Source organism: Gallus gallus, chromosome 1 (assembly GCF_016699485.2).
Source record: "Gallus gallus isolate bGalGal1 chromosome 1, bGalGal1.mat.broiler.GRCg7b, whole genome shotgun sequence".
Lineage (NCBI taxonomy): Eukaryota > Metazoa > Chordata > Aves > Galliformes > Phasianidae > Gallus > Gallus gallus.
This window is the reverse complement of record NC_052532.1, coordinates 179760742-179778858: the sequence shown is the minus strand read 5'-3', so window position 1 is coordinate 179778858 and position 18117 is coordinate 179760742. Positions and strand designations below refer to the sequence as shown.

The 18117-nt window shown below is 45.4% G+C and overlaps 2 protein-coding genes across 2 annotated transcripts; one reads left to right on the top strand and one right to left on the bottom strand.

Moving 5' to 3' along the window:
- Nucleotides 1-6322: 6322 nt before the first annotated feature.
- Nucleotides 6323-11432, bottom strand: LOC121107652 (translation initiation factor IF-2-like). The gene is made up of 3 exons (XM_040653177.1): nucleotides 11180-11432; nucleotides 10628-11031; nucleotides 6323-9794 (listed from the first exon to the last, which is right to left on the bottom strand). The coding sequence occupies exons 1-3, from the start codon at nucleotides 11430-11432 to the stop codon at nucleotides 9549-9551; spliced, it is 903 nt and encodes a 300-aa protein (XP_040509111.1). The 3' UTR covers nucleotides 6323-9548.
- Nucleotides 10774-16878, top strand: C11orf87 (C11orf87 homolog). Its single transcript, XM_025146864.3, has 2 exons — nucleotides 10774-11103; nucleotides 11378-16878. The coding sequence occupies exon 2, from the start codon at nucleotides 11516-11518 to the stop codon at nucleotides 11984-11986; it is 471 nt and encodes a 156-aa protein (XP_025002632.2). The 5' UTR covers nucleotides 10774-11103; nucleotides 11378-11515; the 3' UTR covers nucleotides 11987-16878.
- The last annotated feature ends 1239 nt before the right edge of the window (nucleotides 16879-18117 follow it).

Here is an 18117-nt window from a genome sequence, read left to right as displayed (position 1 = left end):
TACACAAGTCTCGTCATGTCTAATTTTTTTCCTACAAAACAAGCTATTAATAGAAGATATTTCTGCAGCTCCTCTGCACTAATCCTTTGTTTGCACACAAAAATTATTTGCAGGCTGATTTTTTTTTTAATTATTTCATTTGTTTCTAAAATACCTAGTTAATTATATACAAGAAAGAGGCTGCTGTGCCTTTGCAATGTTATTGACCCATTTTGCAGAGAGACATTGTGCTGTGGTCTCCAATGTTCTGTAAGCCATCCAGTTGCTTTCATTTCCCCCCCTCCCCCAATTTTGGTTGGTGATATTACCTTTGAAAAACTAATGTTTAGTTTGACATTCAGCAATGGAGATTTCACCTTTCCAAAGTGTCTTATCCATACTTTTTCTAGGTTTCTGTTCTAAGGCAATCCATTATTTTCAAAGGCTTTCAGCAAGCAGCAGAAAAATATCACTGTGCCCAGACTAGACATGTGAACTGATCAGGAAAACAACAGTTGGAGTTATATTTGACCATTTTTAAGAGTTTGGTTTTATACTATAAGAGAATGTCTAAGTTCACCCATGCATCTGCAGTTCACCTTTCACAGAAGCACTGAACCTCTTCTTGTTCCCTTGCTCTTTTCTCCTGCCTTTCATACAAATGCGTTGTTACATGCGGCTACAAAGAACAGAATGCATCCAGACAAGCTATAGCCCGCAGTCACAGTGACAGGATCATTTTGAACCATCTTCAAAGTTTCTCATGTTAATGACTGGCAAGTAGTTAGGTCTTTTCATAAGGCTGGATCCAATACCCAATGATGGCAACTGTGAAACATAATTATTTCCCAAATAGCTCTTAAGACAGAAGAGTTGCATTCTCTCAGATATTCAGAGTCCGTCTGTCTTTGATTTGAAAAGCCCAAAGAACATACAAACTGTGCAAACTCGTAGTCTCTTGCTAATTATACTTTGTGTTTATATAGCAGCTCTATCTCAAAGCTCTCTCCAAACATTAAGACTTCCAGCACTTCTTTTATGTAGGTATTATTATCCCTGTCATTATCATTATCACATTTTCCATTTTATAGGTGGTAAATGAGCAAAATCACACTGTGAGTCAGTAGCTGAGTGGGGAATAGAATACTGTAGCCCTGACTTTGTCCCTTGCCTTAATTACTCACTAACATGACTGTTATTTGTGGATTGGAGTGATGCAGATTGTGTTCAGTGTAAAATCTCAACAAATAAGCATGATTCTTTTGATCTCTGGGATTTTTGTTTGTATGCCTCTCAAACCAATAATTTTTCATTTCCTGACCTGGCTTTAAGTAGCTAGCAAGAGATGCTTTTGTCTTCTGATTAAATAGGAATCGATAAATTTTGCTTAATATGATACAATTTGTGTAATAGACTGGAACAGCTCAAATGGAGCTCGGTCTATCAAGTAATGAAGTATTTAGGTGTTTAGTTTGTGTCCTATTCTAGTCATTGTAAAATCGTTATGGAATGCTATTGGAGAAACCTAATTTTAAAAGTTTTTAAAAGGACAATAACTCAGCTGTTATCAGTCAGGCTTTTTAAAAACAGTGATACTGTATGTGATGACTAAAGTAAGTTAGAATACCTTGCTGAATTGATTTTACAAGAAAAAAAAAAAAACAGAACAAATTTTGGCTGATATGAAACACACACCCAAATACACTCAGCTGAAATACACTGCTATAAAAGTATCACCTTTGTGAACCAGGGGGGCAACCTCGTTTTCTTGTTTTTCAGGATTGTGTTAATCTGGAAAAGCAACCTAATGACTTCATTGGTTCAAACACGCATAACTTAGCTTCAAAACATCCCACTACCAACATCCCACTCCTTTGTTTTTCTGCTATCAAATGTCATAACAAATAGTGGAAGAAAAAGCAATTGCCATGACTGTCCTGTACTGACAAAGTACAGTCCTGTGAGAAACTGAAGATGCCCTGAGAACTGAGAACATGGTTTGCCCATAAAGAATGATATGGCATTCTGTAAGACATCAAGATTGTAAAGGACTCCAGTCAAAGTCATTGCAAGCAAAGGACGTTCAACATCACAAGTCAGATTGATGCCATTGCTTTTTATGACCCAGTGTTTTCTTTCCCCTCCTTTCCAATGCCTTTTGTCCCTACCATCAGGTGGGAACAGTCCTTGTCTTCACTAATATGATGGCACACTGCGAGGGTGCTTGTCACAGACCACAGCTGTCATAAAGCATGCAGACAGTAAAGCTGTACGGGCCCATATCCTTGCTTCTGTGCACTGCTCCTGTGAGTAGAATCACATCCAGCAAGTCTTCCCACTTTTCAAAAGGCACCATGCTTCTCCTACCTCTGGATGCAAATGGTCTTGCAAGCTAAATTCTAAGCTCTTCAACGCTTTCTGTTTTTCATCCAGAAGTTATTTAATCTATAATATATAAATGGCCTTCTGAACATGGACCAGAACCCAGGTTTTACTTTCAAGGTGCATTCCTAAACAGCCAGGCTCAAGAACCAAATTCCTTGCCAAGTTCCTGTGCAGCGTGCTTGGCTTCTTTAGCCTTCTGTGGCTCTTTGTTTTCTTAGCCATCATGAGGGGTGCTAGTACTTACTGCTGCCTTCTGCAGTTCTCCTTGGGGAATTAAGTACTGAAAGTTTTGAAGTTCCATCCTTTACTGAACCAAATTCTTTCTTGCCTGAGGGCTGCAGAAAGATTTGGTATCTACGCCAAGTGTTACCATAAAAACCTTCTTCCAGCATTTCTGATGAACAGTGGAACCTTGACCTGCCAAATTCTCTGTCGTTGTAAAGGGAGACATCCTGCTTTTAAGCATATTCCTCATCAACACCAGGTTGGATGCGGCCCTGGACAGCCTGATCTGGTGTACAGCAGCTCTGCCAGTGGCAGGAGATTGGAGCTGGGTGGGCATTAAGATCCCTTCCATCCCAAGCCAGCCTATGATTCTATGATTCTGTCTTTCCAAGGAAATAGATACAGCATACAATAACCTTTCCTATTTGCCCCACCGACTAAACTAAATAATGTTGGATGGTTTCTACAGACGAGAGCACTTTCTAGGTGACTTCTCAGGCCTATGTTTTGTTCGATATAGTCATATTCACAGTCTTTGTATGTCTGACAACTGTGGAGGAAAAATCCTGGTCTTGTGCAATTCATCTCATCAGTTTTTCTGTATGAACAAAGCTGCCATTCCTGATGTTTGTTCTGTGCCATCCTGGCACTTTACAGGCAGATCTTCAATTCATCCTTTTTTTAATGACCCATCTGCTCCTAAAGCAGATCTCCAGGTCTCCTAACAGAGACAAGTTACAGATAATCAGACAAGTTGCATTGTACTCCCTTCTCTCTTTCCTTCCTTTTTCCTTCCTCCCCTCTTTTCCTTCTCTTTCTTCTCTTTATCTCTCTTTTTCTACAAAAGACAAAGCACAATACAGGTTCTTTTTCTATCTCAGCTATGTTTCTGCATTTGCTCTCATTAGGAAGACATTCTGTTCTTGTAATAGTGTCCCTGGGAGTTTATGATGCATAGTATTTCTATCTTTGCCGTGCGCTTTGTAGTGAATGCCCAACTCTTTCTCAAACTTGTGGAGTGAATATGACAGGCTGGGAAGGACCCCACAGCACTGAAAGTGGCAGGTGACATAAAACTGCTATAGCATTTCTCTCTCTTTTTTCTTCATCGAATCACAGCCTACAGAATTTTTGATGTGTGTTCTCATAGGAATTATTACATCTCTCTCACCAGAGCAGCTAAAACTGCACTTAGTATTACATACTTATAGGCCTGTCACTGAAATGACAACTGACAGTTTTGTGTTGTATAATTTTCTGTTACGTAATTCCAATTTCTTGTAATCCCTCTTCCAGCTGTTACGTTTTGCTCCCCAAATAATAGCTATTTACAGTTGTCACATCTACACTGTATCCCCTCTGTTTCATCTGCTCTTTTTTATTCTATAAAATTCATCCTCATGTTCATATTTTGCCCAATCAGTTAATTGCTGTTCTGCAGGCTGAATCTTCCCCTTTGCTTTCCAAGCTTTGTTTTTTTTCACAGTGATGCTTTACTCAAGTGACCCTCAAAGATGGTGAGAGGAGGGTTAGCTAAACTATACTCCTGAGTCTCTCAAGACAAGCAGAAATATTTGCATCATGTCCTAATCCTCTCCAATAAGCAATAGAGACCTAATTTTTACTTCTGAGTGACAAAGGTCAGAAGAAATAGGAAGCTAACAGAAGGGCTAACAGAAAAGAGTGATGATACACAGGACTCCTCCCACGTCTGTAAGCTATGGGCACTTCTTATCTAAGTCTGTAGAGAAAAGTTATGGTATTGGTACTTTTCTCAAGTATGTGCAAAAACAGCTGAAATGCCTCCTGCTCCAATGCAAGGACACTGCCACATCCAAGTATGCTCCTGCCGTAGGGCTTCAAAAAAGCCAATCACTTCACTGAGTGTTTATTACATTTATATTTTGTTCTTATTTCCAGATGATGCTGTGGCTGCTGTTTTTTTTAAGTTATTATTATTATTATTATTTTAGAGAGAGCTTAATGCTCTCTCACAGCATCTCTTGATTAAAATCGGATAATTCAGTGGCTTTCTCAAAGGGTTTTCAGTCTAATTTCAGACACGACATGGCAAAGAGAATTACAAAACTTTGCAGAAGGAGACAGAGAGAGGAAAACAAAGAGTTCAGTAATAAGAGATTACATGGTTCTCCAGGAAAGCCTAATATACTCTCTGGTGAAGCAAGCCAACTTTAAAATGAAAACACAGTAAACAGCTGCTTTCCTGCTGATATCAATGGGCAAATAAGCACTTCTAAGGGGAATGATGTTATTTTTGTAGAAATGGATTATTCACAAACACAGCCAACATGATATCAGGTAAATGTCAGGAATAGCAAAGTGAAAATCTTGAGCTCCTCTGTCTGTGTGTCACAGGCTTTTCTCTTTTAATAGCCAATATCATGCAAGATGTCCCCTCGTCATGGAAGGGACCGTCCCTCCTGCAGCCAAGGCAGCTCCATTTGCCTTCTGGGTCTTTGGGAAAAAAAGGGGAAGTGCCTTCAAGGGACCATTGCTGAAAGCTGTCTGACCCCATCTCAAAGCAATTGGTGATTTCTTGATCTTTCCCAAGGGTAGTTACTTGTATCCTGGGCTGGATTTGACTGCAGCGCATGGCACCATGCAGAGTCAGACCTTAACATTTCTAATCCTCATTTAGAAAATATGAAGATACAGAAATTTTGCACTGAAGAAGCTTGGAGGTGATACCGTCATTAAAAATTAACATTCTTTCTCCCCGTCTCTCAATTGTACTCTCGGAAGTAAAAAAGAAAAACCCAAAAAACTGAAGTTGTATAAATCTGGTATAAATAACTTCTGTAATTTCAATAATGAATCCAAAACTGTAAGAGAAGTTGGCTGATGATTAAGATCCTGGCTACAAGCAGGGGACAGACAAGTCAAAAGCACGGGGTTGTTCATAATCAACTTAAAGTATACAACAACAGGAGAAAAACATATTTCCAGCAATTGGCATAGGGATTTCTTTTACTGTATTGATAGGGAGAAAACAGGGATAAAGCCGGGGGTCTCTGGGGTGCTTACCACCCAGAAGAAGAGAACAGAGCAGAATAATAATGCAGTGCTACCGACTTCCTGCTTCACACAGTAATTGAAGGGGAAAAAAAGGATTATGAAAGGCTGTGGGCAAAATGTGAGCTATGTACTTCACCGAGGAGCAGTGCAGTGAGCCTGGAGTTGACTGAGCATGGATTTTTTTCCGGTAGAGATAGAGGTAAATGGCTTTGTCATCCATTACGCTTTTCCAGTTTTCTTAGATTTCCTGGCTGGAATGAAGCCAGGGCACTACAGGGAGCTGGAGGCTTGCTGTGTGCACAGAATGAGCAAGAAAACAGGTGCCTCAGCCCAAGCTCTGCCTGCTCATCCTGCTCCAGCCTGGAAACGGGAGCCCCTTCTCTCTTGCATGCAGGCAGCAGCTGTTGGATCTTGGACTGTGGGGCTGCGTGTTCCACCCATACCAGTGCTGCTCCAGTGTGCCCAAGGGTCTGCAGGGAGCACACAGGCATCTGCCAGGATCGCTCTTCCCAGGCCATGGGACAACCTATGGGAGGTGCGCTTTCTTTTTCTCTCTCTTTTCCCTTTAATCCAGCCTGAACGGCAGCCTAAGCATGCTCCTCCTTAGCACACACTGGTGTGATGGGGCAGCTCTATAGCACTGAGGCTGCATGAAACCACCAAACCCTGGGGCTGGAAAGTGACTGAGCAAGGGCTTTATCCCATGTTAAATGCTGGAGTGAACGATGTGTTGGATTCTCTCTGAAATGCATGCAAACTGTGCTAAGGGAAGCACCTGAGGCACTGTTAACATGAACTCAGATCTAAATTCTGTATTGCTGTGCTTAAACTCTTCCCTGTTTTAACCAAGGAGCATGTCCTTCTTTTTCTCTCAGTGATATCCACTGCAACAGCCCCTTATGTTTTGCCATCCAGAAGTCACATTCTCTGTTTAAAAGTAATAATAATTAAATTCTGCGCCTCTGAATTCTCTGAAAACTCTGTAAACCATTAAGAAGAGCAAAAAGATTAAATCTGAAAGGTCATTACCCTGATGGGGCCTTTCTAAAATGTACTGTCTAATGAAAAAGTAAATAGCACTTCTAATGTGCTGTTACAGAATAAAATCCTGCCTTTCTTTCCTTTTTGTATTCAATTTTACCCAGATCAGTAACTCGTTAGCAGACATATGTATGCTGCTGCTAAAAAAGTCATAATTAAACTGGAGACCTGTGTACTCTACCAGACATAGCCAACGTTGTCTATTTATTTCTAATATACCAGCCTTACCTGAACCCATGTTCTACTCCCGCTGCCATTGAGCACCCTGCTGAATACAGCAGTAGCTTAGTAACCTTCTTCAGCCAGCATCACATGCATTGTTTTTTCCCCCTCATTGTCCCACGCGATAGATTTCTCCTTCACCAGAACAAGAAAAGAGTATTTTTTCTGAAGTAAGAATAGAAATTGAATATGTAAAATTGTCCTGAAGCTTCGTAAGGAATCATCTCTTGAGAACGAAGTAATTGTGAGCCCACATCACCCAGACTGTGCTCTTCTGGAAGGCGTAGGAGAATGAAAGAGAGTCCTTGTTTTGGGGCTGGGCAATGTGGCAAGCAGCATCGTCAGTCACAGTTAAGCTATTTTCAATCAAATCTCTCTCAAGGACGCTTATAATATTTTTGCAAGATAAACACTTACAATGTGCAGGATATTAGCTGACCTACCAGTGCATATGAAATACAAACCTGTTTTATTTTGCTTTTTAAAATCCATTCTATTCACAGCACGAGGCTTTCAGACCACGTTTAAATCACTGGGCTCCACCTATAGCAGTGAGAGTATGGAGGGACCGAAGGACTTGTGCACAGATGGCCTTTATCCCACGGGGAGACTGCAAATTAGTATGCGGGTCATTGGCATTCATCAGGTGCCGTGTCTGTCTGGCAAATGATGACATCAATCTCGGTGCAAAAGGGATCATGCATTATTCTATACGTAATCAACTGCTAAATTTAAACAGTAAGGGGCAATAAATTTGTTTCAAGAAGGGTCATTAATAGCCAAGGGCCTGAACCATCAAACCTTTACTTACATGAGCAGCCTTTGCTCTTAAAGGCTATCTCATTAGGCTGCTGCCTTGGCAAAAAAAGGACCGTGTAAGACAGGCCATGAGGAATTAGCATCTGAAGGAACAACTTCCTTAATTAACAGATTAAAACATACCCACATAAAAAAAGTCTGTTTGGGAGATTTGCAAATACGTACGCTGCCTGCTTCTTACCAACATGAATCCAGAGAGAACTGGGAGCTACCACGGTTGTAATGAATACAAACATCACTGTAAAATATAAAAACTCTCCCCTATATACAATATCGTCTATCACACAGTGACCAATGCTACTAGAGCAAGAAACCTAACCTCTCTGAATGTTACACTGCATGTATAGTAGGGGGGAATTCTCTACAGGCAATGAGCAATTTATTTTTGAAAGAGGGCACTCACATCCTTTATTTTTATGCTAAATAAACGTTTTTCATTACTGCAGTATGTACTGGAGATGCATTCTTTTCTTGCATGTTTATATTCAAATGCAGTGATGCCAGTGAATCAGAACAATGGAATAATGCACAGCTACTGGTCCACAAGAAGACAGATTTTCCCCCTGATTTCTGAGACTCCGTGTATTCTGATTTGGATATTTGAATCCATAAACTCTGGCTGGCTGGCAGCTAGCATGACCCAGAATGCCAAGGTATACCTATAATTACAGTACTGTTATTTCCCTTCTTCTGACTGTCTCTCTCATTAAAAATTCTTGCTAGGGCAAGAACTACCTCTGCTCTTTGATTCTTTTAGGTGAAGCAGAGATATTCCAAAGCTGTACATGAACACAGACAGCAGAGAGGCTGAGACAGCAGGGAGAGAGTTAAACATTTGTGGAGATTTTGATGCTTTCTGCCCTTCTCCGGTCCCCAGGCCCATCTTTCACTCCCAGCAGCTTAGCAAAATCCTAATAGTTAGCATAATTATCATACAAATACACAAGACACTCGTGTTTTCACTGTTTGCTAATCCCGATAGCCAGGAATAATGAGAACACCATTCTGAAAGTAAATAAAATATCTTTGAAGCATCCTGGGGATTCCAGCCCAAGCAGTCTGGGTGGAAGGGGATTAGCAAAGACTGGGGAGGGTGAGAGAGGAGGAGGCACTGTGGGACATGGGGGGCAAACAGTCAGGTGGGGTCAGACATCAGGTGAAAGGAATGCACAAATGATTTTAAATGTGTTTAAAGCAACTTAACTTTCAGTACTCCTCTTCAGATAATTAAGACCTGAAGATAAGAGAAAATATGCTAGTGCTCCGTGAACCTAGTCCTATCTGTTAATTTATAACAACTACATCTGGATTAGAAGATTCTTTGGCTCTGAAGTTTCCTCAATCCATTATTGCCATGCACAGAGCTACCATCGCAGGATATCTTTTTAAATATACTAAAGCTGCCAATGCTGTTTTCTGTACAAATGGCCATTCTTACGGGTTTTGCGGTTTGTGTTTTCTTTTTTCTTTTCTTCCCTTGAAAAAAAAAAAAAAGTATTTCTAATCAGTGAGCTAACATCTCAGATCAGCTTCTTCGACCTCTCAAATTCCATCCAAGCACGGAGGTGTTGGTGTCTGTCACACCTCACTGCTCATGAGGGAGATCTGAGGGGTTCTGCAGGACCACAGGGCATGGTGGGCACCTCCCATGCCCCCCATCCTGCTTGTAGTCTCATCCATACACTGCTTTGGGAATAATCAGAGGAAAGAGGCAATGTCTAGAGTGCTGTTTTGCAGCCTTGGCTGCAAGTAACCTTGGAGGTTATCTCTCCTAAGGCAGTGAGCAGAGTGTGCTTTAATGCAGATGTGCACATTGTAGAAAGGTATGGAGGAAGAAAGGGTTATGAAGGCCGTAACACCGGTGAGGATATGGGTATGCAAGAGGAGAAGTGCATGTGTGCACAACATGCCTTGCTGAAAGCACACAGGGAAGTGTGGTATGGGCACTGCAGGGAGGCACTGAGCAACAGTGGGGGGGCTGCACGGAAGGAGGGTGGGCAAGCACTGGGCAGCGGCTGTCCTTCAGCTCTCTGGTGAGACTCCTCTCTGCAGCCCTTGCAGTATCCCTCTGTGGCATTAGGTATTACCTGGAGAGGGAAGGAGCAATGGAAACATGCATTTAGGTTGGTTTAGAAGAAACCCTGCGCTTGGAGAAGAAAAGGCTCAGGACCTCACTGTGGCCATCCAGTACTTGAAGGGAGCATATAAACAGGAGGGGGACTGGCTGTTTACATGGGTTGACAGTGACAGGACAAGGGGGAATGGTTTTAAACTAAGACAGGGGAGATTTATGTCAGATATTAAAAGGAAGTTTTTCACCCAGAGGGTGGTGACGCACTGGAACAGGTTGCCCAAGGAGGCTGTGGATGCCCCATCCCTGGAGGCGTTCAAGGCCAGGCTGGATGTGGCGCTGGGCAGCCTGGTCTAGCAGTTGGCAACCCTGCCAACTCGATGATCTTTGAGGTCCTTTTCAACCCAGGCCATTCTATAATTCTATGATCCTAATTGCCAACCTGAACCTCCTCTGGTGCAACTTGAGGCCAATCCCTCCCATCCTGTTGCTGTTATGAGGGAGAAGAGGCTGACTGCAGCCTCAGCACAACCTCCACTCAGGCAACTGCAGAGCACAATAAGGTCTCCCCTGAGCCTCCTCTTCTCCAGACCGAACAATCCCAGATCTCTCAGCCGCTCCCCATGAGACTTGTGCTGCAGACCCTTCTGACAGGCACTTGTGCTCCGGGTCAGAGCACAGACATGGGGCTGAAGGCACCCACTGGGCCCTGAGCACTCATCCACAACCCCACCATTGTTCCTTCTCGTAAACTGAGGAGCTTCATCCTGAAGGTAAATATCTTTCTGCCCCTGTATGTCTACTGGAAGCACTCTTCAAATCCCAAGTTCTCTTATATTTGGGACCCACCTCATTTTTAGCAGAAGCACGCCCACGGGCAGCCCACACCCCCGCTGTAGATTTACACCCCGCCGCACACGGAGCCTCGGCCGCTTTTGCAGGCACCGCCGTCCCGGCTCGCCAGCACACACCGGCCCCGGGGGCGGCACGGCGGGAGGGCCGGGCGCCCTGAGGCAACCTGTGGGTGGCGGCGCGCCGGGGCGGGCGCAGCCCGCAGGTGTTGGCACGGGACAGCCGCGCGAAGCCAGGAAAGAACGCGTCCCCGAGGCGGGGTCCGGCGCTGCGGGGACCCTTCGGCACCCTCGGCCCCGTGCCCTCGGCCGTGCGAGGGGAGGCGGCGGCCCGGCGTGACGTCAGGGGCGGGGCGGTGCCAGGCTGCGGGCGGCGCTCCCGAAGCGGCTCCGCTCCGCGCCCTCACTCCGCGCTGCCGCAGCCCCCAGCGCCCGCGGCGCCCGGGCGCTCCCTCGCCGCCTCCGCCGCCGCAGGTAAGGGGCTCCCGGGGGCGGTCGGCTCGGCCTGCGGGGTCCGGTCAGCGGCGGGCTCCCTCCCTCTCTCCCTCGCCGCCTCCGCCGCGGCAACTAGTTGGGGCGAGCGGTGCGCGGAGCGTCCGCCTCGGCCGCCCCCGCCCCGTCCCGCGGCGCGGTCCCGGCCGCCGGCGTCGGCTCCGTGGCGGGGCGCGGGCCGGGGGCTGCCGCAGCGGTGCCCGGGGCGGGGCGGCGGGCAGGGTGGGCAGCGCTGACGGTCCCGCTCCCTTTGCAGGCTGCTCGGTCGCGTTAGAGCCAGCGCGAGGTTGAGCCGGCGGCACCGCGGGCATTGCCGGGAGCGAGCCCGGCCCCCACTGAAATTCCGGCGTCTTCAGAGAGGGGAGGAAGATCCTCGTCTTCCGAAGCCTCCTCAATGAGTGCCAAGCTCTCCAAGGAGTTGAGGCTGTCGCTGCCGCCTTGTCTCCTGAACAGGACGTCTGCCACCTCGAACGCCAGCAGCACCTGCATCACGCAAGTGGGTCAGCTCTTTCAGTCTTTCTCCTCCACCCTGGTTCTCATCGTCCTCGTCACCCTCATCTTCTGCCTCATCCTCCTCTCCCTCACCACCTTCCACATCCACAAGAGGAAGATGAAGAAGCGGAAGATGCAGAAGGCGCAGGAGGAGTATGAGCGGGACCACTGCGCCCGCAGCAGCGGCGGCAGCAGCAGCCGGCACCCCGCACCGGGAGAGGCCCCCCCAGAGAGAGACAGCCGCCTGGGAAGACCCCCCCGGGACTCGGAGATCCAGCGGTCCCCCCCCGTGGCAGCCCCCAGCTCCCAGCCGGCACGGGCAGCTTTGGACACAGCTGGCGCGGGGCTCTTGCAGACGGTGATTTTGTCATGATGGTTTGGGGGAGCCCGGGAGAAGGCGCCTTTGTAAATACCGGAGTGATTATTCTAGTCCTCAAAGAAGAAGAAAACATTGCTAATTCCAATGAACGAACAAGCCCATGATCCAAGCGCATGACCGATCACATCGCGTTTCTCATTGACTGTGCAAGGAAAGGATGCGTCTTTGTGCTGGAGAAGGACCTGCACGCAGCGACCATATACCTAGCCTGGAGGAGAGAGTCAGGGGCAGGGGTCCCTTTTCCCTAGACATTGTTACCTTCAGGGCTGGGGTGATCCCACTACTGGACCCCCCCTGTCCCCAGTGTCACACTGCATGGTGTGGCTGGGGAGCGGTGTGGGGGGAGTGGCAGGTCTGGCGGGTGCCTCGGGACCCCCCTGTCCTCTTGGAGCAGCTCTCTCTGTTGTGCTCGGACCTGTGCCCCTGGCCCACCCCTCTCGCTCCTCTCCAGGACTGGATCTTGTTTTGTGTAACACCCACCCCCGTTGGGTTTAGGTGAACTGCAGTGCCCTGCGGCCCCATCCTCCAGCTGCAGCTTTCCTCAGCTTTCCTCTCCCCCCAGCATCCCTCATCTCTAAATGCCCTCCCCGTGACACAACCCCTGAAATCACTGCCATTCTGCGTGGTGGCGTGAGGTGATGCACCTCAGGGGGAAGATGGCCTTGTTCCTCCTGGGGGTCCCAAAACAAACCCTGTTCTGCACCAGGCACCCTGCTCCAACCACGCTGCAGTTAAAGCTTCATCTCCCAGCAAGGAATCCTGCAGCAGAACGGGGCCAGCTTCTACTTTTTTAGGCTGATATATATTTTTATCCCTCCTAATCTAGTAAGCAGTTAAGGACAGACAACACTTAAAATTTCTCACCTCTCCACTTTTGGGGAGCTAACCAGGCAGTCGTGCAAAATATCAGCTCTTAACGTCCAGCAGATATTTATTTCAGGAGTGTGGTTTCTCCCTGGCAAACATGGGTGGCTTTTGTCAGTGGCGGGCAGGTGCAGTGCTGCTGGTGCTGTGCGTGCTGGAGGAGTGCGGGGCAGCATCTGGTTCAGCTTTGCTTAGCGATTAAATCAAAGCCCATTCCTTGAAGGTGCCTTAACAGAGTGCCATATCCAAACTTTGAAACATCTTGTGTGGTATCATAGCAGAGGCAGCCCTCTGCTGTGCGTATTAGCATCTGAAAAATACAGCAAAGGAAAAGTAATCCCGAGGGATTTTCTAAATGTTTCTTTCTCTCCCCGTATCCCGGTACTCAGAGTGATGTGAGGAGGCAGCTGTAGCCCACAGGTTGTAACATTCTGCTGTTCTCTGCCCCCTGGTGTGGCTGCTGGGTTGGAGAACCCTTGTGCATGCAGCACAAAGGTGAAAGGAGGAAAGGGTGCCACAGCGCTCCATAGTCCATGGACAGCACCAATATGCAGGGGTTTCAAGGCAGTGCTTCTCTTAACCCTGTCTTACCCCTTTGTGATCTTGTCTGGTGGAAAATTCCTGTTGGCTTTCAATGCGTGCCTCCAGCACCCAGGTGGGTACAGTAGCATCCACCTCCAGGAGCTGCTCTGCCAGCTGAGGTTGGTGCAGAAACGAACCCGGTGTTGGTGGTGTGGCGTGGTGTGGTGGGAGTGAGGGCCGATGCTCCCTGGTGCGACCAGATGCTAATGGCTACTGCCGTGTTGCTGGGCAAGGAAATGGGCTTTGTTTTGTTTCCCCTAATAAAGGATGCATGAACTTTTGTGTTTAACCTCCTTATGCAACTGCAACACAGTATTGCACCACAGGGAATAGATTTAGGACAGTGAGGAGTGTTCAGTGAACAGTAACGGAGCTTCCTGATTGTGATCTCCACTAAATAGAGAGATATTATTTTCCCCTTTATTTTGTGCCTTTTCTTAAAAAACCAGTATATAATTTCGAGTTTTATAAAAGCAATAAGATGTTCCAAATCACTCCAGTGCATTTCTGGTTGATGGTTCCACTTCTGTAGTGTCTGTAGTCAGATACTCTTCCTTCTGCCTTATGCACTCAAGGCATGCAATAATTCCCCAGAAGTGTACTGCTTGTCACATCTCATTGCAGTTATAAAATTGCCCTATTTTTGAGGAAAAAAAAAAAAAGAAAAGATGGAAATATATATATCTTTATATATATCATGGATATATAGGTATATATATTATTTATATAATCTCATTACACTAAGAATAGTTGCAGAAATGTAATGAATTAAAATGTTATCATGTAAACCTCTATCCTCTGTTAATTAGGTTTGGTTTAACATTTTAATATCTCTGTATTTATGTACATCTGTGTAAATTACGTGGTCTATAAGTAAAATTTCATACTGACTTTAATTTTCTCAGAACTGTGAGCTTCTTGTGGTGTCATTCAAGGTTTTGCATTTCTAAAGTTAAATTCTGCAGGGTGTGAGAAGCTACGAATTCCTGTTGCCACACAGAAATGCTGCAATAAGGCTCATGCGTACTCCCAGTGCATGACCCTACCTTGAAGTATGGGGAGCTTACGAGGTTTCATTGAGCGGTCTCAGGAGATGTAGTTGATACAAGCAGGGCACGTAGGTTTTCATTTTCATGAAACAATAAGCGATCTAGGGAATAAATGTGGATTTTTAAAACAGAGTTTATGCTTGGAGGTTCTGTCAAATCAATTGCTTCAAAGCCCTACAGCTACAGCTAAATTCCTGCACTTAGCATTCAGTATTAATAAGGCTGATGCTTCTTCCCTTTCCCCTCCTACTTAAACTAGAAAAGTGTAGGAAATTGTTCATATTTCTAAAGCATACATTTTCAGCTAACTGTGAGACTGCCCAAAGGGTTTTGAATCTACATATTTTATGCAAGTGTAATATCTACGTATCTGTATCCATATCTTTAACTATTTTTGTGTAACCTTTTCTACGATATTTGATAGAGATGCCGGGTGAATGCTTGTACCATTCTCGTACGTAAGGAAGGATTTATACCCTGTCAATATGGACATTCTTTTTCCTGTGAACTGTTACAAATTTGCACTGTTTTTTGGCGAGTTAGGATGGAACCTGGACAGCTGGAGAGCAGACCATCCTTCCTCTGGTGATGGGCACATCCTCTGCCTGGATTTTCCTGCTTCGGAATCAGAATCAGGGCCCGCCACCAGACAGCATCTTGCTATAAGAAGGAGTGCTGTGGTGCTCACCGGCCCGGCCCAGTCATCCCGCTGAAGGAGCACGGCTGCTGTTACTGGGTGCATAGGACTGCTCAGAAGCTGGGTCCCAGCGGGCCGGTGGCTCCTCATCCTGCAAAGCGTTCCTGGAGCTGCTGCTCATCTCAGCTCCAGCTGAGAGCATCCACCGCTTGCACAGGGAGCTGGAACGTGTCCATCGTCCGCACAACGGGTGGCAGCAGCCCGCAGACCCCGCAGCGGCCCTGCTCCGTGCCCAGCACTGTGCTTCAGTGGGAATGGGACCGTTGTGTACGAGGGCCGGGATCCGGAGCTGTGGTCAGCTCTGCTTTGACAGACTGATGTGTGTGCGTGGATCCGGTGTGTGTCGTGGGCAGGGAGGGTCATTTCATTCACGTGTATCGGTCCAGCATTTCTGCTGTGGGGGGGCTGTCTGCTGCAGATGTAATCTCAGATGAGATTTGCCAGCTCACCACCCAGACACGTTTTAGCTTTTTATAAATCTCTCCCAGGCGTATATCTATGTATATGTGGATATATATCTCAAAAGAGCTGCTGCTCAAAAAGCAAAGAACAGAGATTCCACCTTATAGGCCAAATTGTCCTTTGACTAAAAACTTTTTTTTTAATTATTTTTTCCCTTTAGTTTTTAATTAATTTTAAAAGCTACACTTCAATGTAAATAGCACGTTATTACGTGAGTAATGTTTTCCACAGCATTTCTTAGTAGTTGCTATCTTGTTTCTGGAACTCCATGTCCAGTGTTTTGAAGCAACCGTGCTTTTCTTGTTCTGTTGTTCTGACTGCAACTTTTCTGTAGGGAGGAAAAAGACCACGATCTAACTGCTTAGGACAGGACTGAACGATTGCAAATCTATAGGACCTGGTTGCTCTTTTCTTTCTAGTAGTCATTTTCTCTGCACGTTTGTATTTTTTCTATGGGTAGTTGAAACCCTGCGTTTTAATAAGTACGCAATGTACGGAGGGTAACACGAAAAATGAAGAAGGAAAATTTCTTTTTCCTCTTTTGTGTAAATAGCGAAATTTATAATGACTTGGATACCGTTTCATTACCGTTCTCATCTACATAGAAGTTGGCATGACTCATATACAAACCTTTAATAGCGTTTTACTTTATGTTAAGTATTAGAACTACTTTTATCCAGGACTTTCTCATCTCTTTCTGTTATCTGACTCTTTTTCACTGAAGCCAAATTTTCCATCTGATCTCTAAATAAATTCCTAGTAGAACAGAGCCTCTTTCTGTTTTCAGTCTTTTACATGTAGTTCTCTGGTCTGTATCCAGCCAAACTCCGCAGCACAGCAAATGTGCCACGAACCTGTGAAGACTGGAAGGCGTAGGAGCTCTGTGGGGAGAGCTGACTGACTGGCAAGCACACAGGTGCAGCTCCTGCCAAGGCAGAAGGGAATCCTCCCCATCCACAGCCTGACTGGGTGAAGGGGGATCCCTTGCAGCCCCAGCAGACAAATATCAGCCTCCTCCACGACACTGTTTCTCCAAAATGTCATTTTCTATATGACACTGGATCTCATTTTGTAAATTACCTGTAATATTTCTCATTCAAGTCAAAGCAGGCTTCATTGCTCCACTGGTAATGTATGTTCTCTGTGGATAACTAGAATCATTTGTTTTCCAGCCCGGTACCTCCACAAGCATCAATTTTGTATGAGTTAGGAAATAAATATTTGGATCAGAACGCTGTCAGTAAAAATTGTCTTTATTTGTATTTTCTGATTTTCCAGTTGGCTTTTCTTTGTTATTTTCTTCTTTGAAATGGAGCAAGATAATCTGTTCATTATTTTACTTTTCTAAAGAGGACAAAGGTTTTTAAGCAAGCACTGCAAAATACACAGAGAAAAATTTCACACTGTAGAGCAGAAGAAGATCACACAGGTTTTGTTGGGTTCAATGGAATTCTTTGTTCTCTTCTTTTCAGACCCCCAACCAAGCAAAATGCTTACCAAGAATCATCGGAAGGAATTCACGTATAAGAGGAAGTTTGCCTTTCGCTTATGATTTTAGCTTTGCAATAAGCACTAACACACAACCATTGACAAAATACAGGCTAAAACTTTTCAGACATCGGGTAATCTAAAATAATAAAGGATCCTAGGGGATTAAGAACACTGTAAATAAGGGCTAAGCGTACCACGTTAGAAGCAGAAACTATGAGCTCTGTAACACAATAAAAGCAACACGTGCTGGAGGATAAATTCATAATTGTAAGCAAGCATCTTTAAATTTCATTCCTGGCTCTGTCACTCTTTTATTGTTAGTCCTTCAACTTCCAAGCTATTTATGTAGTAACAAATATATAACTTACCTATTAAAGACCAGGAATTTGCAAATATGCAGCCCTGATATGAAATAAATAAGCCTCATATGCACCAAGAAAGTGCTGATCCCGTAATACGAATTAAGTGAGTCTTTATGCTGATCACCTGGCTCGGACAACTCAAGCTTACATTTGGCAGTCAGGCCCAAGTGGCACACGGCACAGCTGGGAGATGGATGGCTGGGCAACGTGCTTCAACAGCCACGCTGAGAGACTCAATAGAATTTTTTTTTTAAGTTGAAGTGGAATGCGTATTACGAAGGAGAGCCAAGACTTATGCTTATTTCACCATTTCATCACTCACTGCACTTGTCTCATAACAGTCCTGCGTGGTTTTGAGCAGAGTGCTGACTAAGGTGTTAAGGATATAGAAGTAGAAAGTTCTTGGGAATAATCCCACTGCTAATGAAGCTGATGGCAAAACCTTCTCAGGTTCAGTGGGGTCCAAGATTACACAGAGCTCACCTGCTGCTGGCTGTCCATTCCTTGCCAGTGCAATCGGACTGCTGACTGCTACCCTCAGTATTTCTGGAGCATGTGGATTTCTCCCATGGTTTGGCTCATGGGCTGTACCCAGCTCCAGTGGGGGGCAGCAGGGAA

Excerpts from the sequence above, each read along its gene's own strand:
- LOC121107652 (XM_040653177.1), bottom strand. The coding sequence starts at position 11,432 with ATGCCCGCGGTGCCGCCGGCTCAACCTCGCGCTGGCTCTAACGCGACC. Across the intron at positions 11,032-11,179 it reads TAGTTGCCGCGGCGGAGGCG|GGCGCGGAGCGGAGCCGCTT; the intron begins GCGAGGGAGAGA and ends GCGCGGAGTGAG. Across the intron at positions 9,795-10,627 it reads GTGCTTCTGCTAAAAATGAG|GTAATACCTAATGCCACAGA; the intron begins GTGGGTCCCAAA and ends TTCCCTCTCCAG.
- C11orf87 (XM_025146864.3), top strand. The coding sequence starts at position 11,516 with ATGAGTGCCAAGCTCTCCAAGGAGTTGAGGCTGTCGCTGCCGCCTTGT.